The 23,159-nt window shown below is 42.6% G+C and overlaps 1 protein-coding gene across 3 annotated transcripts in view; it reads left to right on the top strand.

Moving 5' to 3' along the window:
* The first annotated feature begins 3,650 nt into the window (after positions 1-3,650).
* dusp8a (dual specificity phosphatase 8a) overlaps positions 3,651-23,159 on the top strand; it is a 45,140-nt gene continuing 25,631 nt past the window's right edge. The window contains exons 1-3 of one of the 3 annotated variants that reach the window (XM_040133191.1): positions 3,651-3,932; positions 10,310-10,723; positions 20,598-20,736. In XM_040133191.1, coding sequence (XP_039989125.1) covers positions 10,487-10,723; positions 20,598-20,736 — 376 coding nt within the window. In that variant the 5' untranslated portion in view covers positions 3,651-3,932; positions 10,310-10,486. Of the gene's footprint in view, positions 3,933-10,309; positions 10,724-19,708; positions 19,816-20,597; positions 20,737-23,159 lie in introns of those variants that run through there. The other 2 variants (XM_040133192.1, XM_040133194.1) reach the window with 2 other exon arrangements.

The raw sequence follows: 23,159 nt of genomic DNA, 5'->3' as shown, positions 1-23,159 counted from the left end.
TAGCTACCATCTGGCTTTTTCTCACTGATTCTCATTGACTCTCACACTTGATGTAAAAAATCATTACAGGCGGCCTGTTTCAACTTTTGATGCATTCAGGAGCCACCTCATCTTCAGGTTGCATGGTGCTAAGTGTTCATTAAAGGCATGTGCAATGTTATGGAACATAGGAATGTATAACAATTAGGTTATTAATTAACTAATTAGGATTTCTGTGCAATCTACAGTATTACAGTTTTACCATGCTGCCTGTGCAGTCCTCATGGTCCACGATGTTTACAGTGAAAAACTCCTGCATTAAGGCCACATAGACGTACACTCAGAGGCGTCACAGAGCTAGCGACACTGAGGGGACGGAGGCCAGAAATAGAATCAGAAAAATCAATGCAGAGCTCGGCAGAATCTGACATATACTCACAGGGGAAGTGTAATGCAAAGGAAAGAAAAACGTTGCAGCCACAAATGCACCATAAACTGATGAAAGATGCTCACACACAGCTAATACTCCTGTACATGTCCCATTACTATCATGAAGCTTGCCATCTTCAAAGTTACGTGCTCTGTGACACCTCTGCTCTCAACAGTAGCTTGAACACATCCGTGAAGTCAGAAGCCCATGATTGTTGTATAGACGGGCCAGGCCTAATCTGTATGAAGCACAATAGACCAACTAAGGTTGTCTCTCTGATGTTCAGCTGTAAAAGTTCTTTTTTTCCGTATTGTGTTTTGATTGTGTTGAGTTTAATGGATTGCATGTGCTGTATGGGACTCCATAGGTCCACAATCAAAGCGACGTGATTGGTTGTCCTGCTTTTTGTTGTGTAAAAGGGTTTAAGCCTATTATATTGCTTGCTCTCGGCCAATGCTTTTGATACAGTTTGCTTTTGTGAAACCAACCAGAGATATTTTTAGAACATTTTGATACAATCCTTTCGAGTAGATGCCTTGTGTATATTTCTGTTTACACCATGATGGAATGTAGCTCATACTGTGGATTAAACCATCGGTTTATATTGCAAGATTTGACAGAACAAAATGTGACAACTACCTAAGTTACCTTACAGTACAGAAAATAAATAGATTATGTTCAGTCTTCAGTATTATTACTTTACGCCTTTAGGCTTTGCTTTAGTATGCTTTGCTTTCCGTGTCTGTTTTTATCGTTTTTCTTGGAGAATTTTACCTCAGACTGAGTTTTTAACGCAGTCCCCAACTCTAGTCAACCTGTGACTCTAGGCCACTCTCGCCTGACAACACGATGAATAATTGCTATGTGTAAGGCAGCTAAAACAGTGAAGACAGTTTTCTACTGTGTGTAACAAAAATCAAACAACTTCTATCTTGACTTACTGCATCAGATCAACAGTCATGAACTTTATCAGAGGATGGAATTAACTGTGTGGGTGTGGACCACTTGTATAAGCATCAAATTTAACTAGCAAATTAAACTGCCAAAATGACCTTTTCCAGGAACACGGGACTGAGATCAAGAAGAATGGCTACAATATATTGTCTGACTTTTGACATAATCCTCTGATAATGTCCAGCGTACTTGACTGAGAAGCTTTTATTTTGAGTGCTTGTTTTCAGTGCTTACCTGGTCCTCCTCTGATGATGAAAATGGGGATGACGACATAGCCAAACAGTCACACATTCAACCAACCAGCAATCAGTATTCCTCTCCTCTGCTACAGTATCGCTTTAAGTTGTGAGTTTTTGCATCCAAATAAAGGTAAATTTTCATGAATCTGTGTTGCTGTCTTTCTGACTCCCTCTCTCTCACCAACTATAAACACACACACACGCACACCTGATTAGTGTGAAAGTGTCGCTTTTGATTTTCTCATGTTCGATAGATTGATGAAATTGGAAGGTGCACTGCTTTCACGCTGGAGATGCGGCATCCACTCTGATTATCTCATTGTAAAAATATTCCTCCTTGCACCACAGGGTGCAGTTATACATCTGTACCACTAGGTGTCAGTGTATACAATCCAATTGCACATACTGCCAACAGCTCTACCCTGCATTCATCTGGTTACTCACTAACACACTGATGGCAGAGCAACAGAACAAAGGCTTTCAATCAAACAAAAGAGATCAGATGATCCTGAATTCAAACAACCAACGGGATTTTTAGTACAACTGTTTTATTCAGGGGTTAGTAAGAATGTGATACTGTGATAAATCAATGTTAATATCAGTCAATTTTATTTATTAGGTTAAATATATACATATATCTTGAAATATTCATCATCCATTTCTCCTGAAGCCTCTGAACACTAATAGCCCAGACACCCAGGTCTTTTCATTTAGGTTCCCTGATGAGAGCACTTCTCAGGACTGTGTGAGATGTACAGACTACGCTTGATTAACATCTTCCTTACTCCCCCTGTTAGTTTTGTTGTCGCAGCGACACCTGTATCGTTCTTCTTAGTGCAAAGGGTTTGGTGGTATCGTGTATTTCCCAGCATAGCTTTACCCAGCTTCCACCTAACGGGAGATCTAATCAGCCAGGCTAACTGAAAACGCCTCTGTGGGTGTGCAGGGCCTTAAAATCATTATCAAAAATATTCATCAGTGTCAGCGTGTGTGCCTCTGCTAGCCAGTTCATAGTCTGAAAATTACTGTGCTCATTTATCATTTTGCTTTTTTTTCTACCTTCTGTATTTAAACTGTATAACAGTCTGTGTTGCAAACATTTTGTAGTTGTAATGTACAATTTTACAGTGTTTGGTGAATAGGATTATTATGGTGTTATGTTTGACGTGTGGCTAGTTTTAGCTGGATGGTGGTTTGAGGTAGACCACATAACTGACTGACTTAAAGAACATATTCAAAATTAAAATAATAATGTCTAAATGAAACTTTAACTAACAGAGTAGGATAGTTCAATGGCATATGGACGTAATTCAGTTAAAAATGTCATGTGCATCTGAAAAGCACATGGTATAATTTAATACAATAAAATCAAAATTAGTCCCTGCTCGTAAAAGGCTAAATAACAGTTTGCTCTGCTCAAATATCTTTGTTCTTTTTTCACAAAGAACCATGTAAGCCTATATAAAAGTCTACATGTTACAAATGGTTTTTCTCCCGTGTGTTACTTCCAATCCGCACGTGATACTACAGGTATGAAAGCAGCATTGTTTTAGTTTGTGTTGGGTCAAAAAGAATTTTAAGCTATATTTACTTTTAGAAGAAAAAAAAACATAGATGCATGGCATTCACAAAAAAGCTGCATATTTTTTCATCCTTTTTAATCACTAAGTGACTGGACTGCAAATGTTTTGTTGCAATATATCAATAAATAATTAAAGCATCATTCTAGTGATCATTATAAAAGCATATATATTATATAATTTGTTTTTTTTTGGTGTAATCGTTTATTTATTTATTATTGTGATATCTGCGTCACTTGCACCGGCTCATTACTCTTCATTAGCGCGTCTCCTTTAAAAAGTCGGACTGTCCCTTTAATCTGCGGATCAGAGCGCTGACGTCGACCAACCCCTGAACTGTCTACGCTGATTGGCTGGAGGTGACGTCAACCCCCCCCCCCCCGCTGAACCATGACCTCATCGCTTTAGTTCATGAAAGTGCTAAAGTGCACCTTCTGTAACTGTCCCCCCTCCCCCCCACCCCCTCCTCAAGACACACTACCCGTTTTAACTTTTCCTTAGCCTAGCAAAGCTAATGTATCCCTCCAGGAGCCAACCACGTATCCCGGTCAGTTAAACGGCTGAAGGAGCCTTTTGTAGCTCATCACCGCGCTTTCATGTCTCGTTTGCTCCCGGCGCTGTCACCCTCCGTGTCAGCTGTACTGTCCCCCGCCGCACCGCCAGGTAAACACCGGCCAGCCCCATGAAGACGCTGTCCCCCCACACATGGAGGCCAGTTGAATAACGCAGAGCAGCCGCGTGGAGCCTGAGGTGAGTGAGTGTGAGTGTGAGTGTGTGTGTGTGTGTGTATATGTATCGATTACTAGAAACGAGATTTGCTGTTATCAAGTGCGTTGCTGCCCACCAGAGTTAGCTTACGTTAGCAGCGGTTGCTCGCCATCTGCGCGCGTGCCCCCACCCGCCCCCCGTGCGCTGCTACAGCAGCGAGTCTGTCAGCGCGCAGTCCCCGCTCGCTTTGTGGTGCGCGCTCGTCTTATGATGGGAATTAAACCCGACCAGGCTGAAGTTATCGATCCTTTTATTTTTTACAAACATCTCGCCCTTTAGCGTCCGTCCATTTCAAGGTAGGTAGAATACGCGTTTTGTTTATTCTCTGTTTAATTTGGGCTCCGCTGTCTTCAATCATCACAGTCTGTCCGATCAGTGGAGCGTTTCATTTTCGCATGCGGTCATATCCACGCGTCATAACAACACGGGGCAGGTTTCCCACTCAAAACAGCGCGCAGTGACCTTGTCCACTAATGTGTGCGTTAACGTTGCTTGGTGCTAATCATGCAACCTGTGTAAAGGCACTAGCCGCTGTCCGCGTTGTGTTATATTCTCATTTCTAATCTAGGTATGTTTATTATAGTGCGCTACGACCGCTCAACCTCCATCATCGTCATTAACGTTATCAAGCAGGCCACAGTGTCCCATTTATTTCTTTTGTTCGGCCCATCACTTTATCGGTAGCAAAATTAATGCGTTTTTTGAGAAGGGATTTTCCACATTTCTGTTCATGTAATAACTATTTATAGGCAATAGGGCTACGTTGTGTTTTATGATTGGTATTCTTGGTATTGTTTATCTCAGTAATCATCTCGTGATTATTGTTATGGTAGATTCCGGGGTAGTCCCAGCTTGTTATACGAGCCCGCAATTTGCAGCACTGGGGGAGTATTGATTAAAGGACACCAGCAGGTTTTATACCTGGTTATGTTGTTTACAGAGTGATGATGCCTCTGCTCCGCCAGGGGCTAGCCAGGAATTGATTTATCAAAATTACGTGATCACCACGCATGCTGCACTGTTCAGTTGCATGTATGCCATCTGTGTTTGAGGCACGCCAGGCTTGTCACTCTACTGACCCTATTCGTGATGAACACATTAATTATTTACATCCAGCTGCTCACATATATATTATATCAACCAAATATAGTAGGAATCCGTAAGCAATTTTTTTTTTTTTGAGTGAATGCAAGATTAATGTCAGTCTGACAAACACTGACTCTCACTGACACTCATTTTCTCTCACACAAATTGCAAAGAATTTTCTAGTTCCGGCTTCTAATCTGTCCAATTTGAAAGTAAAGTAAATATCTTTGGGTTTTGGAGTACCACCGAGGCAGAAAAAAAGGCAGTAGGCCAAACAATTAATTGATTGGTTGAGAAAATAATCTTCAGATTGATCAATTATGAAAATAATTATTCGTTGCAAGTAGAAATGTGATCTGATTTTTTCTAAAAAATCAGTTAATGTAATGAAAACTGTCAGGATATAGGTTAGAAATGATTTTATCAGACGAGTTATCGAACTTTTAGCAAGTGATGGCCATGTCGTTCCCCAGCAGAATGCCTTGTGGTGGCTTTATAAAGCATAAGTGACACGAACACTCTAAAGAGGCAGACCGTGAGTGAACACAAGCAGATGCAAAAAAACTTTTAGTTCATGTGAGAGCCTGTGGCACAGACTAAGGGGCCATGAGATGCTCTGATGATGTAATTGTTTGTGACCTAAATAAAATACTCATGCCTCTCATTGTATGAAACTAAGAGCCAGCTTTATATCAGCCTACTCAAGGCTGTGGCCACAGGTGACGTTATGCAGGCTTAATGAATAACTTGGATGGTATTACATCAGCGTTGGATGCCCTCCAGTTGCTCTCTTTGTGTTTGTCTCTCTCCCTGATGCTTGATATGGCATTATTGAGCCGGCCCATCATGCTTTGCTCATAGTTTTGTATGAAGGGCCTTTGAATATGTCCGCGTGTATTATCCATTTTATAGAGGTAAAGTTACTGCTTCAACTTTATTTTATTGATATATTACAAAAAAGCCTTTTTTTATTACCAGTCTTTTGTTATCAGCTGTAAAAAGAGTATCTAAAGTCTGTGGATGATTTGTGGGACTGTATTTTACCTGACAGGCCAAGGGAGAATGTACGCAGCACTGGGATTTCCTCTTTCCTCTCTAGTTACAAAAGAAAACATTGCAGTTTCAACACACATACCGCTATATCGCTAAATAAATATATCTATTTTTATTATTTATTCATCTGTTGAATAGTTTGTCATTAATCATCTAATCAGCTAGTGTTCAAACATGATAACAAAAAAGGATCATGTTTTGTAGATTGTTATGGGCAGAGCAGACATGAGGTAATGCTTGGTTTATATTTTTTCCATGATTTGATACACATATGCTTAGCTTTCACGGTTCTTATGATTTTGATGACACACAAATGAAAGTTCCAGCACCTTGGAGGCAAGGCAGGTAAATCCAGATATTCCAATTGCCTCAACAAGATTTACAAAAAAAAAAAAAAAAAAAATCCCTCAAAATCTACCAGTTGATCTTGTTCTTCTGCCTTCACCCAGTAGTCAAAGCGTAACTGCATGTTTCAACTTTAAGGAGGTGCACAACTTTGTCTGCTTAGATCCTTGGCTGTGTACAGTTTGTTCGCACTTGGACAACGTTTTTGGAAAACAAGTCAGAAGGATGTTCTTTTTCAATCCAGCTCAGGACAAATAGAGTAAAAAAAGTGACGCTCACTTTGCCGTCTCAGACTAGAGAAGAATGGGCTAAACTGAGTCAGTAGAACAAATCAGAGAGAATACTTTACACAACAACTTGTAGGCTACTTAACTGTAAAATCTCGTCATTTGTTAGTTGAGGGAACATGATGACCTCAGTGTAGTCATACAGCTTAAGTTGTCCAAGTCTATTTTAGAAGTGTGTGTGTGCCACTGTCAGTTTTAGCTCTCACTCCTGTATCCTCATTCAGCATCAGCACCAGTAGCATCCCATCACCATCGCCCTCCCAATGCCCCCTGATCACCCCAACCGGGCTGTTTCTATGGCAACAACAGAATCTGCTCCGGGCCTGTACACACTGTCTCTGTCTCTCTTCTTTCTCTCCTCGGCTTGTTTTCATCTGTTCAGCCAGAGCCTCACAGCGAGCTCCTGGCTGCTGCCTATTTTAGTTTGAGGAGCTCGTTTGTTTTTGCTCCTTATTGTTCCTGCCTGGATGCAAGATGGAAGAAGAAAGATTTTTTTGCATAAGGGGACAGGTTGTGGCTGTTTTGCTGAGTAAGCTTGCTGAAGTTTCTGCATCCTATCTGTATTATACATCATGTCATTTCTCTCCCTATCTATATTCTGATATTTTCCTGTCTCTGTCTCTCTCTTTGTTTCCTTCATTTTCTCCTACTCTCTCCTCTCTTCATTCCCCTTCCTGTCTACACAAACTGGGTTCACTGAGAGCGGGGTTACCATAGGATGATTGTCTAGCCGTGTAGAAAGATGCAGAGCACCAGTCTCCCCTTCTCACTACCACCACAAATGTAAACCTGCACATTCCTCCCCTCCCCATCACCGTTCACTGCAAAGAAGGAGAGTGGTAAAGAAGGAAGGAGGGATTCAGTAAGAAAACGTGCGAGAGGCGGGGCGGATGGCACAGCAGTCGCCATTAGACATATGCAGTATCAGATGTTGTGCTCAACAGCAGGGAAACAGCAAAAAGAGAGAGAAAGATTCACACCCCTGGACGCTGTGTTGTTAGCTGTTCGGCTAAAGGGCTCCGCACCATATAAGGTATGATATAACAGGTGATAGGGCAGGTCGTAAAGTGGCAGGTGCTGTTTGTGTAACGGGAGCGCTGACATTGCAGCGAGGCTTAGTACTTCTGCAGAATGGATACTGGGGTGCACACCATGGGAAAAGTGGGGGAATGTCACTATGTCAGTATGTCTTGTGTTGTGTCACTACAAGTCATCTAATTGTGTGCTTTGCTTAAAGTATTAATGCAGAAACCGATAACATAGACGGTCAGATTAGATAAGATTAGACTGGATGAGATTAACTGCATCAGATTTATTTGTCTATGTTGCTTTTTTAAGATACAATATAATCTGCATTATGTTTGTACACAGTCCTGTGTGTGCTACCTTCATTCTTCATTGACTGACTCGACTATCCCATATTTTATTTAGACGAGATCTGTCTATGTTATGACTCGGTTTATGTCTTGTGCACACCCGTGCCTTTACTGTAGCTACTCTGATACAGCAGCAGCAACTTGGCTGCTTTAACAGTGTAGGCAGTTGCTACTGTCTATCTAGACTTTCTTCCATGGTCCAGTGCTGCTGCTCTTGCATCACGCAGGTTTCCAGGCAGTGACAGCATGTGTACATCTATGTTCAGGCTTGGCCAGCAGTCTGTAGGAGTGGTAGGACTCCGTGTATGTGGAAGAAAATCATTATTTTGTGCAGCCATAGAGGAATGATGCACGGCCAATGCTGTCATGAATGTTTGTCATATTTCATGCCACATCAGTGACTCTGCATCTATGTCTTGAGAATTTTTCTGCAAGCAGTGTCTTTCTCTTCAACTCTTTTCCTCCGCCGCACCATCTTCACAATTGTCCCCTCCCTTGCCCGAGTTGCTAGGCTGGAGAGATCCTCACGGAATAACATCCTTCGCTACCTCCCCGCTGCTCTCTCTTCTGTCTTCTCTCCCTCCCTGCATGTTGCTGGTGTCAGAACAGAGGTGAAAAGTTGCAGAGCAGAGCTGCCTGGAGATCTTCCCAAGACACTAATGGATCAGAGGACACAGTTTCTCCACATCTCCTCTCTCTTTGTCTTGGTTTTCTCGCCAATCTTCTCACCACTGTTCTGGTGTGCAAAATGTTTTTCTTGTTCTGCTTCACATAGTCAGTTTCCCTCTGTCTTTTTTCTTTTGCTCTTAGCCGGCATGAAGTCTTATTATCATAACATGACACACTATTTTTTTCCCCCTGTCCTTTCATTAATTATTACGCCATGATTTTTGTGTTTTTCAACTTTTATCTCTCCACTGTCTGTTCCGATGCTTCTTATCTCTTGCACTCTCCCTTTTCAACTGAGGTTTAAACCTCCATTTAGGCTTTGGGGTAAATGAGATGAGGCCCATTCATTTTTCATGACACCACGTGCCTCTAGATGAATAAAACAACAAGACTGCATTCACATTCTGACCTTCTCACTTGTCGCATGACACCTGGTTGACAAGGGAAGTGGTCGTCACTCTACATAGGGTTTTTATTCATGTGTTCTCTAAAGTAGTTTTTGTAATAGTCGTGTGTAGCCTAGCACACTTTTTCTCACACACACATACAGTCGTTGATCTTTCAACCCTGATAAATTCTTTTGTGTGTGTGTGTGTGTGTGTGTGTGTGTGTGTGTGTGTGTGTGTGTGTGTGTGTGTGTGTGTGTGTGTGTGTGTGTGTGTGTGTACATAAATGTACAAGTGCTGTGCAGAACATGAGCTGCAACAAGATCAGAGTGATAGGTAGTGATAGATATTAGGAGGCAGTTCATCAAGTTTATGGACAGCTCTCTGCAACACACGCACATTCACACATTCACAAACACATACGCAGGATATCACACAGGCCGTTTGCCTGTGTTCCGGACCTGCTCTCTGAATTACCCTGGCTTAATTTATCTCACACCCTCAGTTTCTTGTTTCATGAGCTACCGCGCAAGAGACCCTTTTTCAACAACAAAAAACCCTCACACACACTTATACTGACACGCACACACTGATACTTTATTGTTGTGCATGTCTAACGTACGGTTTTGGCTTTGTATTTGGATGTGTGATATTCCTTCAGATCTCAGGACTGATATGTCCCAGTGGATGATCCAGTTGACTTTTAAGTCTTTAAATAACTTTTATATTCATGTTTAGCATTGTAGCTATTTTAATATGCAAGGTGCTCAAAGTCTGCCAATAAAAGATTATACAAATGCACAAAAATACATTGTGCAATAGACTTGGTTTTGAAATTTGGGAGAAATTAATATGTCACTGTCCCTTTGTAGCAACTGAGTTTAAATTGTTTTATTCCTTGCACTGACTTGATTGGACTGAAGCTCAGGACAAGAGGCGATCATGCCCTTGATGTCTGATCATCGGCTGCGCGGTCATAAGCATCTGAAAATTTGACATTGGCAGTTGAACTTTATCGCCAGTCACAACTGGCCAATAATACCAATGTAATAACCCATTAAATGCCATGCAGAAGACTGTACTCTCAGCAATGTGACTGTATTTTAACTTACATTTTCTTTTTCTTTTTCTTCTCTCTTTATCTCCTCTCTCTGCAGGCCCCATGGATCTCTCAGCGCCTGCTCCGGTGGTAGCCCTCCTCCACTGACCTCACCTCCTCCTCCCCATTTCTTCATCCACCTTTCCCTCTTTCATCTACCCCTCTTCCTCCTCACCCCAACCTTTACTACCCCCACGTCTGTGACCCAGGGTTACCACCTAGCCCCTCCTACATCATGGCAGGGGAGAAAGGGCCAACCAAGCGAAGCGCCATGGACATCAAGCGCCTGGCGAGCCTCATCCAGCGAGGAACAGGTCGCTTGCTGGTGATTGACAGCAGGACCTTTTCTGAGTACAATGCATCACACGTACAAGGTGCGGTCAACGTTTGCTGCTCTAAGCTGGTGAAGAGGCGACTGCAGCAGGACAAGGTGTCTGTCACTGAGCTACTGCAACCCAATGGCAAGGTGAAGGTGAGTTAAAGCTCAGCGTGCCTGACAGGAGATGCTTTTGGGGGTGGTAGGATGTAATGCCAGTGATTAGAGAGCCTTTTTATCTAATTGCCAGACTTGATTTAGAGCATATGTGTCACAAGCTTCCACCTTGCTGATAAGAGCAAGACATTGGCTGGAGCGTCAGAGCTAGTTTTGCACTCTGACTGGCCTGTGGAAGGGGCAGGTAAAATGACATTATTCATGAAGGGATCACTGGAATGTTGATTAATTAAATATCGGTCCTTTTAACCCAGTTTGATCTTATTGAGCCGCATTAAAGGTTTTTGCATTAAACTCTCAAGATAAAATTTTGATGTCTTTCATTTTGTTGTCCAAAGACCAACAAAACCCAGTTAAAAAGCTGCTTATTTGACTTTAAAAATACATGTGTGCCAAGTAGACTTTAGGGCTTTACAAGATTTTCCTCTGACATACAAATAAAAACCTAGTGAGTCATCTTGCAAATGAGGTTGGGGTCATCATAATCTTGCTTGTTTCAGCAGAGCAGCAGAATCAACAGGGCGACACGAAATATGGACACAGAAGGGACTGCTGTGACATAATATTTTGTTTAAATTGGCATAGAACCACAGGAATGATGTTAGTTTAGTGCTCAGTGTTCAAGGATTAAAGTTTAGAGTGTACTCTTTACTGTTGTAGTATAGCGATGCTGATTGTATCATGCATGTACAGTACTATGCAGTAGATACAGCAAGTTGAGATAGGAGGACCTTCCTTGAACCAGAAATCGCCCACCAGATTCTCAGATTCCAGTTCCCATGTCAGCAAGTGTTCACCCTCCTGAAGTGTCCTTGAGTAAGACTCTGACTCCCTAACATCTACATCTGTTTCTCAGAATATTTCCAACAGGCTGATCCATGTACCACTGTGGTTCTGGATTGAGCTTCTCTGTGTTAGCCCGTGCCTGCACCACATCAGTGGGTGCTATATTTGGCGGCCAAGCCAGCTTACTGTAGGTTTGTTACTTATCAGTGGCCCTGAAATTGGATCCTCCCGTTTTCCATGACTTCTCCTCCGAATATGACAGCCTTTTTTCCATGGCCTGTCCACCCGTGGCACGCTGACTCCTGTATTTTTAGTCACTGTGTGAAACTGAAGGAACTCTGAGAAGGGAAACCTAAGTTGGGGGGGGGGTTGTAAGTTTTATGTATGGGATGTGTTTTGTGCCCTCATATAGTTTGCGTCTGCATACATCACCCAACAGTTTTACACGACTGGACAAACACAACAACAAAGCTGCGGAGGTGGCAGATGAAATTCCCTAATTCTGACCGCACTCATTCTGCAAATGTTATTTTAGGTATTAGTTTTAACTTTTAACCATGGTACGCCCAACGTGATAAAACGCTGATCCACAACAGTCATGTCACATAACGGGTGATTGAATTTTTTTTTGTTAGGTGTGATGCAATGGGTTTGAATGGCGGTCAATAAAATGCTATTGCTTTTGTTTTTGTTGTTTCACTTCCTGGTTGCCAGGAGCAGGTCAGAGAGTCTGACCTGTCATGCATCTCAGTCTGTTAAGCCTACTTATGAGAGTGAATTAATATCTGATTTAGGTCTTATAGATATTGTATCAGTCCTGGAGTTGTAACTGACAAAGTGACTCTGTATTTCCAGGTAGTACATGGCTAGAGAACTTTAATCACCAAAACACGCCCTGCCCACCAAATGGCAAATAATTATACTTTATTGCTTTAGATTATTGCTTTGCTGCTCCTGTTGGATTACAGTTAACACTTGTGGGTGACTGACACTTTCCACATGGTCAGATGGTAAAATAGGGGAGAACTGTGGATTATTTTTACTTTCTCAAGTCAAATGACCTTCAGTTCAGCTAATAGCAGCTGTATAATTCGTACATTGGCTGAAAGTCCACATACGCTTGCTGTTTCTCACAGACTCTGTCATTCCAACTAATTTTGATTAATCTTTATTGCAAGGGCTTCTGGCAGTCAAACCCACATGCCTTTCTTCTCACCCAAAATTTACCTTTATAAACTGGACAAGGATCTTGTGTAATACCTCCTGTATTACTGCATTCTGCCAACCTGAGTTTCATGTACCTGGATGCAACAGAAGCTGCTAAGCCCAAAGGCCACACGGAGATCCTGCATCTGAGAATGCGTGACTCACCCTAACCAAAAGATCCAATTTTGCTCAGACAATGGTTTTATTTTGGGTTGTGATGATGCATGACCTACTCTTGCAGTCTACAGATTTAGACAGAAAAAAACAACAAGAAGAGAAAAGCTGGAGAGGCTGCAAAAGCTGGAGCTAGAGAGCTCTGAAGTGTGAGAGGCTTTGGATCTAGTCCGAGTTTGAGTTTCATTACTTCAGTCAGTGCAGCAAGCTAGAATGTGTTTCAGTGCTGGGCCTACTGGGTCCATCTCTGTGTGGGGGACGTGTGGTTGGCAGATCTCACACTGTGGCCCCCTGCAGAGCCATGCTTCCTCCAGATTTCAATTTCAATCTCATGACAGCTCTGTTTGCCTGTCGGTCTGTCTCCCACAATTGTAGCCTACAGTGTCCCACCACTGACCCCTTCCTTCACCATTTATTCCTTTTTCCTCTCCTCTTCCTCTCCGTCCGTTGTGTTGCCCCATGGCTGGTTTCTTATTATCCATTCCCCACCCCCAGTAAAGAGGATAAGGCTTGCGATTAATGCAAGGCTGGATAAAGCTGGAACTACCCGGGTGAGAGAGGAGGGCCCGACAGACCCAGACTCTTTTGTTATTGGCTAAGCATGACATCATCCCTTTTGTGCGGCCACTGGCAGGCCGCGGGCTGGGCACGTGTAGACTGGCTGCGTGGTGTTAAAGCCGGCTCCCAGCTAACCCCTCCAACACTCACACACACACACGCACACACACACGCACACACACACCATCCTCTCTACCCCCCACATGGCTCCGAGCATTGCCAGGAGCCGCCTCAGACAGCCAAGACAGCAAAGGACACCATTGTGGCTCTTTGTTGGGGAAGTGAATGCAGGAAGCGGGAGAGTAGCACTGAGGGTATTCATGGATGGGCTGCTGCCTCTACCTCCTCACATCCCATTGAGCACTAATAGCCTGCATCCCCCAAGGCGCTGCACTCACCCTCTTTCATAGAAGCTCCCAATGCTTCAGTTTACTGAGCTCAATGAACATCCATGACCAGCGCGGCAGCAATCAAAATGGTTTCCTCTTTCTTCTCCCTTTCACATCCCAGCCCTTCATAACCTCTTCATTACTGCTCTCTATTAATGTAGATCAGAGAGCTGGATACAGTAGGTTAGGTGGTAGTGGACCACTGCTTGGACAGGGGAGGCACAGGCTTAGTTGGGAATGGAGGTTCCTCATGCCTTTTCGACAGGCTAGAGGGCAGGCGGCTGGTTTCTTGGCTTAAGCCTGGCTAATCCCTGCTGCTGTGACGGGGACAGCCAGCCATGCAGGCCTGAGAGATGGACCAGAGGTTTTCACTACCAGCAGTCAGTCTGAGGAAGCACTCTTCCTCCTTTATGAAGACATGGAGGCCAGACCACTGATTAATGGGTCCCAGAATAATAGAGAGAATATAGCAGACTATCCAGAGGACACAAATAGAACCATGAGTTTGGCTATGATTTGGCATCTCTTATGTAAACTCAAAAATCCACTGGATCGGCATACTGACCCAAATAAGTGGATTGATTATCAGCCAGATGTGACTAATCCCTAATTTTTTCTCATTGGTGTCCCACTAACTGTACACAAAGAGTTCCACACAGTGCTTTAGACAGATTTTAAATTTAGGAAAAGAAGAGTATGTGAAGACTGTGTGTATCGGATAGCAGTGAAACAAATAATCAATAAATTAATAAGATGAAAAAAAAAGAAAATTGATCAACAACAATTTTTTTTGTTTTTTTGTTTTGTTGTACTGTTGGTCGGCTTAAACAAGTATTTTGAAGACATCAGCATTGGCTCAGGGAAATTGTGTTGGACATTTTTAACAATTTTCTGTTAGGTAATTAAAGTAGTTGTTTGTTGCAACCATACTCTGAAGCTTTGCCGGTAATGTCACGCCTTTGTGACAGATGAATGTCAATTACACATTTAATTCTTTGTGCTGTTGCTTTACAGTAAAGTCCTACACCTGTAATTACACTCTAGTATGTCTTCAAGTGTTGTGATACAACATATTAGTCATGACAGTGAACAGTAGCCTTCTACTGTTGTTTGATACGATGGCCACTTAGCAATAAAGAGAGCCAGGCGATGGATCTGTGATCTTAATTGGTAAGACTGGCTTAGTGCCCTGCTGCCTAGCACAGGGGTAAACTGCATGTGACCAACTAATGCATTTATGCAGTGAGGAAAATCTCCATCAAATTGGCTAATGACTCACCATATGTTGTGTTTACCCTCCTTGGAAGGGGGCTTTCTGTAATGATACTGTACACGATGGGAAATTCATGGATAACTTTTAAGAATCAAGGGCGAGTATTCCTGAGATTGTTTAGAAGTGAACACAGACACAATGATTTTTGCCTGATGTCTAAGTGTCAGACACAGGGCAAAGAAATTGTTCATATCCTTGGAAAACACCATACAGCTTTCATAATAGTATTGTTCTGAACACAAAAGTTTCCAGTAACTGCAGCAGAGTATTTCAAAACTAAGGACAAGACATTAGTGTTTCATGTGTCATCTGTCTTGTCAGTAGCAGCAGAACTGAGAACTTAGTTGATGACTCACTATGTGGATTGTTTCCCAGATTACCCAGATGGCAAACTGAGGGATTTTTTTAATATTTTTCATTCACATTTTGCCTTTTGCCAAATTAAAACAAAGACAATGTAGCCAGTGGTGGTTTTTCTACATAGCCGGATATCTCATGTGTTTGCTTTGATGAGGTCATGGCATGAATCACTGTTTGCTCTAAAGATCCTAGTGTTTGACACAGACACACACTCATATACTGTATATAGTTTCAGACATAACCTGCTGCACCCTGAAGTAGGAGTAATAGGTTGAAAACCTTTAGGATATAAGAGGTGGAGGAATGATTCAGAGATGATTTGCTGATATGAAACGTGGTTTTCATTATATAAAGTGAGGACGATTAACATGGTATAACCGGATCTACAACATGTGTGTGCTCTTGAAACACAATTTAGTGTGTGTGTGTGTGTGTGTGTGTGTGTGTGTGTGTGTGTCTGTGTGTGTGTGTGTGTGTGTGTGTGTGTGTGTGTGTGTGAGACAGAGACAGAGACAGAAAGGTAGAAATAGACAAAGAAATTTTGTACTTGTATAATTACATGTGTACAGGCATTACTAGCATCTGAATGTGTAACCTGCGAGGGGCCTGCCGTGTATGCATGTGTTAAAGGTCCTCCGATCTGCACTGAGGCATCAGGGACGTTCACCAACTTGCCACATCTTCACATCCTTGTCTGAAACACATGCACAAACACACAAAGACACACACAACTGTAATACTGTATATTCAACTGATGGTATTTGTTCCCTAACTCATACACTTAATCTAAATCTTCAACATAATGCTAAACCTGTAACCTAAACCCATAACTCTTAACTATTTTGTATTTGGTCCTCATAAGGATAGAAGTACAGGAGCTCCATGACAGAAACATCACACGTACTGAAGCATACATGGAAGTGACAGCTGCCAGTGCCAGTCAATGACATCATCTGGCCCCGGGGTGGTATCTTTACCGTGGCGAGTGGTATATGTCGTACCCTGTGTGGGTGTGAGTCTAAAACTGACAGATCAATTGCTGGGAGAGTTCACTGACCGCTGCAGCAGGTCCTCTATGAGTATGTGAAGTACTTTATGTAGTGTCTGAACTGAAAACACTTTTAGGCGAAGAGGGTTCATACTGCAGTCGACTTGTTTTCTGTGGGACATCCCAGAGAGGACACACTGAGATGACCTGGACTGCGCTTCAGGAATGTGGAGCCATTTTTAGACTGTTTGTGCTGATGTTGTGTCACAGGCCAGTTCACACACAAATACACATACTGTCCCGTTCAGCACTGACTTTGTCACTGGTCAGTAGCACTGCTGAGGTCAGGGGAAATCATGTTTCACTTTCTTACACAAGCACTTACCAAGCGCTGGCGCCGTGTTTACCACAATTCCACAGATATCTTTTGTTGCCAAGCTACCCATCACTTATGTTGCATGGTGTCTGTGTGTTTGTTTGTGTGAGTGTGTGTGAGTGTGTGTGTGTGTGTGTGTGTGTGTGTGTGTGTGTGTATGTATGTGTACAAACTGACCCTACAGATGGGAAGCATTGACAGTAAGGCCAAGTGACTTTCAGCCATGTGTTAGACCTTGTTTTTCCTTCCATTTCTTCCATATTTTATAGCACGGGGTCATTTGGAAAGATGCTGAGACTTCTGACTGTCTCTTGTGCAACACCTTCATTTTAATTTTCATTTTTTAATTTTCTCTTCTCCTAAATTCAAATAGTCAACACAGATTGACACAGTTGATCTACTGGATTTCATCTGCTTTTTCTCTTACTTTCTTCGCAGTTTCTTGCTCTCTTGCTGTCTCCCTGTCCAAATGACAGGAGAAAAATAACCCTACCCCCTGTGACCGCCCCTTTTTTTTTCATATCCTGCTGAGATGCCAGCATTCAGATCTTTTAAAGAAAGCTTGGGTGCAGCAGGATTGTAGCATTTGGTCTGCCAGTGCCATCCTCTGTCCCTCTCTGCACCCTCCTCCTCCCTCTTATCCCTCTCTCTAAAGCTGATTCTCCTCAAGCCTCAACCTTCCCCTTGATCCGCTTCTTGGGCTTCCTCCCTCCTTTCTTTCCTTCTTATTTTTTTTTTTTTAACCATTTGTTCATCTCTGCTTCCCTCCATCGCCCCTCCTTTTACCCTGTCTCTGCCAGTGGGATTCCTTGTTTACCTGCAATGGGCATGCGTACAGCGCCTGGGCCAGTACAGTAGTAATAGTGGTGATGCTGTAGCACTGCAGAGGGATGAGAGATCTGTACTACTGCTGCAGTCTGACAGCCAGCCCCATGCTCCCCCGGGTCATTGACCTATACCACTGCAGCAAACTCTATGCGTATCACATACTGAGCAGGATGTATAGCTTTAGCCTCATCATTTACACAAAATCTAAAGTATAGCTGATATCCTGCTATCTGTACTATCAATCATACAGTTTATTAAAGATAGGCTGCTGTTTCTTTTCAACTCACAAGGAATACATGCAAAAGGGATGATAGGAGGTGTAATTTCATCATGTTAGTTGAAACAATGAATGAATCCTCCAAGGTGGAGTTTATGAAAAATACAGATGAAATAGTATTTGAACTGCATTAACTTTGTTCTTTTCAGCTGAATTTTAAATATTCATCTGTTTTGTTGTAACATAACATCAACACATTATAAACCCCATAAACCTCACTACATTGCCAGTTAGTACATCCAGAGAGTGAGGAAAAATACTTAATTAATACAGAATAGTTTCACAGACAACATACACAGAGGACACACAGTTCATCATTAAAATCATTAAAAAGGGATAAATGACTCATTGTTTTATAAAACCTGAACACATCACCCACCGCTTATCCAACAGTGAGTAACAGACTGATTAACTATTCTATATTTACTGCAGCGCTCATTTTATGTTTTTCACCCGAGAAGTGAAACTTTTTGCACTTTGCAGCTGACAGACAAGACATAAGAGGGTGCTGTGTACTGTGTGTGCATTTCTGCTTCTATGTGCAGTTAAAGGCTCATAATCCTCACGCCTTGAGATCAAGCTCCCAAATTAGATTTGATCCCATTAGGATTATTAGCCAAAATTATCCAGGGTTTGTAAAGAAGGAGTGTGTGGGAGATTTAAAACAAAGAAACGGACATGAAGATGAACCTGTAAGCGGGAAAAATAACAAATAAATTAGTGTTATAGATAGGTAAAAGTAAGAAAACATAGAGTAAACACTGTGTATTTTGAATAAGCACTGCCTCGTTGTCTTTCACTGAAAAATGCATGCTAACAGCCACCAGGCTCTATTAATTAGTACAGTTTTATTGTACTGTGTCTCTGCATTACCTACATGATATGTGTCTTGTATGTAAGCATATCCTGGGCCAGAGGGTATCACAGGTCATCTTACGTTCTTACAAACAATAATCATCAATAATAATAAGTGTTTTGGGGGGCATGCCTTTATTATACAGTCGTAAAATGACAAACGCGGGGATAGAGAGATGTGGAATGACATGCAGCAAAGGTCCCCAGCCAGACTCAAGTGAACAGATAAAACACGGAAGACATTAGTGGTAACCTCTTTAAGATACTTTGATGACAAACGTATAATGCACAAAGAGCAGAAAACAAGTTGTTACTTTCACAAATGATGCTACAGATCAGAGTCTCTGCCTCAGCTTTTCATGCTTTCATTTCACTACTGGTATTTGATTCAGGCAGGCACGGCTAAGCTGGGTTTTAATGGACCAGAGTAATTTCTAACCAGACTTCAGAGACTGACTTTGTCCTGTCTAAATCACCTGCATGGCTGTCTGCCAAGGCGTTCTGCTACAGCTGCTCTGTAAGCAGAAATATAATCAGGCACACTTCATGCACACTGAGTAGCTGTGTACACCGTGAGCTATCATCACCCGTGTGCCTTTCAGAATACAGAGTGAAGAAAGTGCAATTTTGCCTTGACGCTAACGGCACTTTTAAATGACGATGGTGTTCTGTATGTTGAGGTAAACAAAGAAGTACCCCCTCCATCTTCTGTTACCCCTCCTCCACCTGCCCCTTTTCCCTTTCTCCTCTTCTCGATTTCCCTCCTGCATCTCTCTCCATCTCGCCTCAATCTTTCCCTGCCCCACTACTCCAGCAACCCCGGCCCTCCTTCTCCATCCCTCCCTCCCTCCCCCTCACCCTCCATTCTCCTCCCCTCTCTCCTCTCCTGTCCAGTGGCGGTTCAATGATGCAGTGATTCATAGCTGCAGTAGGTGCTGCCTGATGGTCATGTGACCAAAGCCTGCCTGACAACATGGGGAGCAACACACACAGCCTGGTTGGTGTGTGTGCACCAGCACATGCTCACACTCGCTCACATGCAAACACACACGCATACACATGCTCATATCCTCCCATCTATCTCACATTCTGACAATAACAGCATCTCGCTGATGGATTGATAGAGACACACATCCTTCACAGTGGAGCCAGCTTTAATGATTTTACTGATATTACCTCCCATTAGAACAAACAACCCTCTCAGCAGTATCTGCACAGAAAATATTATAGTCACAGTTGTACGGCGCAACACTCACCCCTCATGCATTATTCATAATCCTATCCTCATAACTCACTCTAGAATAACCTGTTGTTCCTCCTGCTTACTGTTGCAGTCACTGGCATTGATAGAACCAGTGTTTATTGTCATAACTCCCAGTGGTAGTTCTTTTTTTTTTTTTTTTTTCCCTCGTTGCTGCATCCTAGTGTATATTAGCGCAGCAGAGTGGACAAGTGTTAGAATAAACTGTCCCAGGGTCAGACAGGTCATGCAGGTTAGATCCCTGCAGTGGCTCATGTGCATTAATATTGCCTGAATGTCTTGTATCAGTGCACTACCTCGCTCAGCCAAAAGATGATATTCCTCAGGACCAGCCTCTGTGATGGAATATACACTCAGTTACAATGTCCAGTATGCCAAATGAATGCTTATAATTCTAGTCACATTAACTAACTCTGTCCTCCTGTTGGTGTTGGTGTTGGTGCTGAATGCTTGACATATTTTCCACTTTACTGTTGAATAATGAACTTGATTCTCTTCCTTGTTGTTTATCCTTTTGTCCAGGTGGAGCTGGGCAGGAAGCAGGAAGTGGTGGTTTACGACCAGAGTTCCAAAGAAGCGGGGCATCTGTCCAAAGACGGCTTTGTGCACATTCTCATGGGAAAGTTGGAGGGTACCTTCCACAAAGTCTCCCTGCTCACCGGTATGTGAGAGTGTGCGGAGCACGAGTGTGACGATGGTGGTGTGAGCAGATGATGTTCTTCTTGATCCAGAATGGACAAGTCTGGCTGAATTTCTTGCTGTTTCTCTGTTTATAACCCTTCCTTTAGTGAACAGCAGGTAGGTTTGTGTCACCTCATCCCTGTGCCTATTTGAGCGGAGTTTTTGTCAGTTTGGCCAGCAGATGTCACTGATGAGCAAAACAAAGTGTTCGTGTCCTCAGTCGTGTTATACTAGTTGTTCGTCATTCTTAACTGGCAGTAGACAGACTTTCAACGGTTCACAGGTATATTTGGAGATATGGGGAATATAGAATCATGCTGCCTGGACACAAAGCCTCTCTGATGACTCTTTGATGTATAAGCTTCCCTGGAGTCTTTCTCTTACCCAGCATCACTGAAAAAAAAGCTGAAGCTTAACTTCAATCCTCTGGCCTTATTTACCACAGTTATTATCCTGTCATATTGTCCACTAAGCACACTAAGACTTATAAGTGAGCCCCAGCAAGACTCTTAATAGCTTTGTTGAGTTAATAACATCTTGATTGCGGTGGCTGCAGCTTTTTAAGGGATGAAATTACACACACATCCACCAGCAGAGGCTTATGAATCCACCCCAAATATGTCAGCGTAGAAAGGAGAGTGTAATCTGCTTCAGTAAGGATTGGAAATAAGATGGCAGGGGCATGCTGCTTGGGAAAATCTCTGCTCTCCTCTCTGCATCCCCACATCCCCATTCTTCTTCTCCTCCTCTCAGTTCTCTCCCTCCGCTGGGAGATTAGCGCTTTTTCATGAGTCATTCATAGATGCCGAGGATTGCCTCAAAGCACCCAGGCTCCACAATTAGTCGCAGTCACAGAGATGTACCGAGCACATGCTTCGGCTGGGCACACCCGCACGTACTGTATGCACACACACAGCCATGTTCAATATCTCACTCGCGCACACACACACACACACTCCCTGATACACACTCTGAAAGCCAGGATTTTCCTCCCTAGCTTTTTTGATCATACCCATATCATACCCTTCTTAATGAAAGACCCCTTGTCAGCGATTACCTCCTCTTTCTCTTTATCAGTATCCTCACTCCTGCTAAATTTCTTCAGGAGAAAAAAAGAGGAATCTCTTTTTTTTTTTTTTTTTTTTTTTTTCCATTTTTGTCCCTGCTTTTCTGCTGTTTCCACGACAACAGTGGCAGAGAAAATTCCCAAGGAGGACTCAGCCAATGGCATTGGCTGTTGTTTTGGTGGTTGTATTATTGGGGTCAGTGGAGCTAGCAGCCAGAGTCTGTGCATACTTGATGTGTATGTGTGTATGCGTGTGGGCAAATGGAGGGCATTGCGTGTACACGTCTGCATGCTCGCAAGCATGCATTAGTGCCTTCATGCATTTGTGTATTAACATTAACATCATGTGGATGAGTGCTGCAGGATCAGCTTGTGTGTCAAAGGACACTGCAGAGTTTCCATGAGAGAGATGATGTGAGTTATGAGAAGGGGAAATGGTTGGCAGGAAAATTTTAGGGCTTTTGAACAGTTGCTTCTTAAAAATTTTTAATTAACAGGACATTGTCCTAATTAGAAAATGTATGAGTGAGACTGTTTAAATTAAGAGCAAGAGCAGAGCAAGCTCGGCGTTCAGGAGTCATATTGTGCTTTGGGTTTTAGATTATTGGTTGGACAAATAAGCAATCTGAATTTTGTTTTCTTAAGTTACATACAAAAAAATAATGGTTAGATTAGCTGATAAGAAAAATTATCCTCAGTTGAGGCCCTTTTTTTTTTTCTTCCTATGTTTTTTCTCAGCCTTTTCCCTCATTCCGGGCTTTAATTGGCTTAACTCCCCCTCTCACATTCTTAAAGTTTCAAGGTGCTTTAAAATTGCAAACAGTAATCCTCCCCCCTCTCTCTCTCTTCTCTTCCCTTCATCCTCTGCCCTCCCTCTCCCCCCTACCGCCCTCTTTTTCACCTCTCCCCACTGCCCCTCTACTGAGCCTCTGATTTATGATGCTAATAATTCCTGCGATGACTTCATATCTGACTGACGACTTATTTTCAGCCTCACAAACAGACCACACACACATACACACACGCACAATACACACCGTAACATTGGTGCGAATCGAGTGAGGGGTAACGCTGGAGGGAGGGGAAAGGAAGGAGGGTCAGATAGAGAGATGAAAAGAAAAGAATCCATAAATGGGATAGACAGGGTGATGAAAGGAAGAATTACTGAGCTTACTGTCTGAGGGGAAGATGATTTTCTGCCTTAACTGTTACCTATGCAGAGGCTTTCCAGAGAGAGGTTAGGGCACAGTCTTGAAGAGACACACATTTCTAAGTGGGTTTGTTTTTCATAATTTAAAGCAAATTTTTGGTGACTTGAATTTACAGTAAACTAGGAG

The sequence above is a fragment of the Xiphias gladius genome, chromosome 8, assembly GCF_016859285.1.
Source record: "Xiphias gladius isolate SHS-SW01 ecotype Sanya breed wild chromosome 8, ASM1685928v1, whole genome shotgun sequence".
In the NCBI taxonomy this organism is placed as follows: Eukaryota; Metazoa; Chordata; class Actinopteri; order Istiophoriformes; family Xiphiidae; genus Xiphias; species Xiphias gladius.
This window is presented reverse-complemented; position numbering and strand designations above follow the sequence as displayed.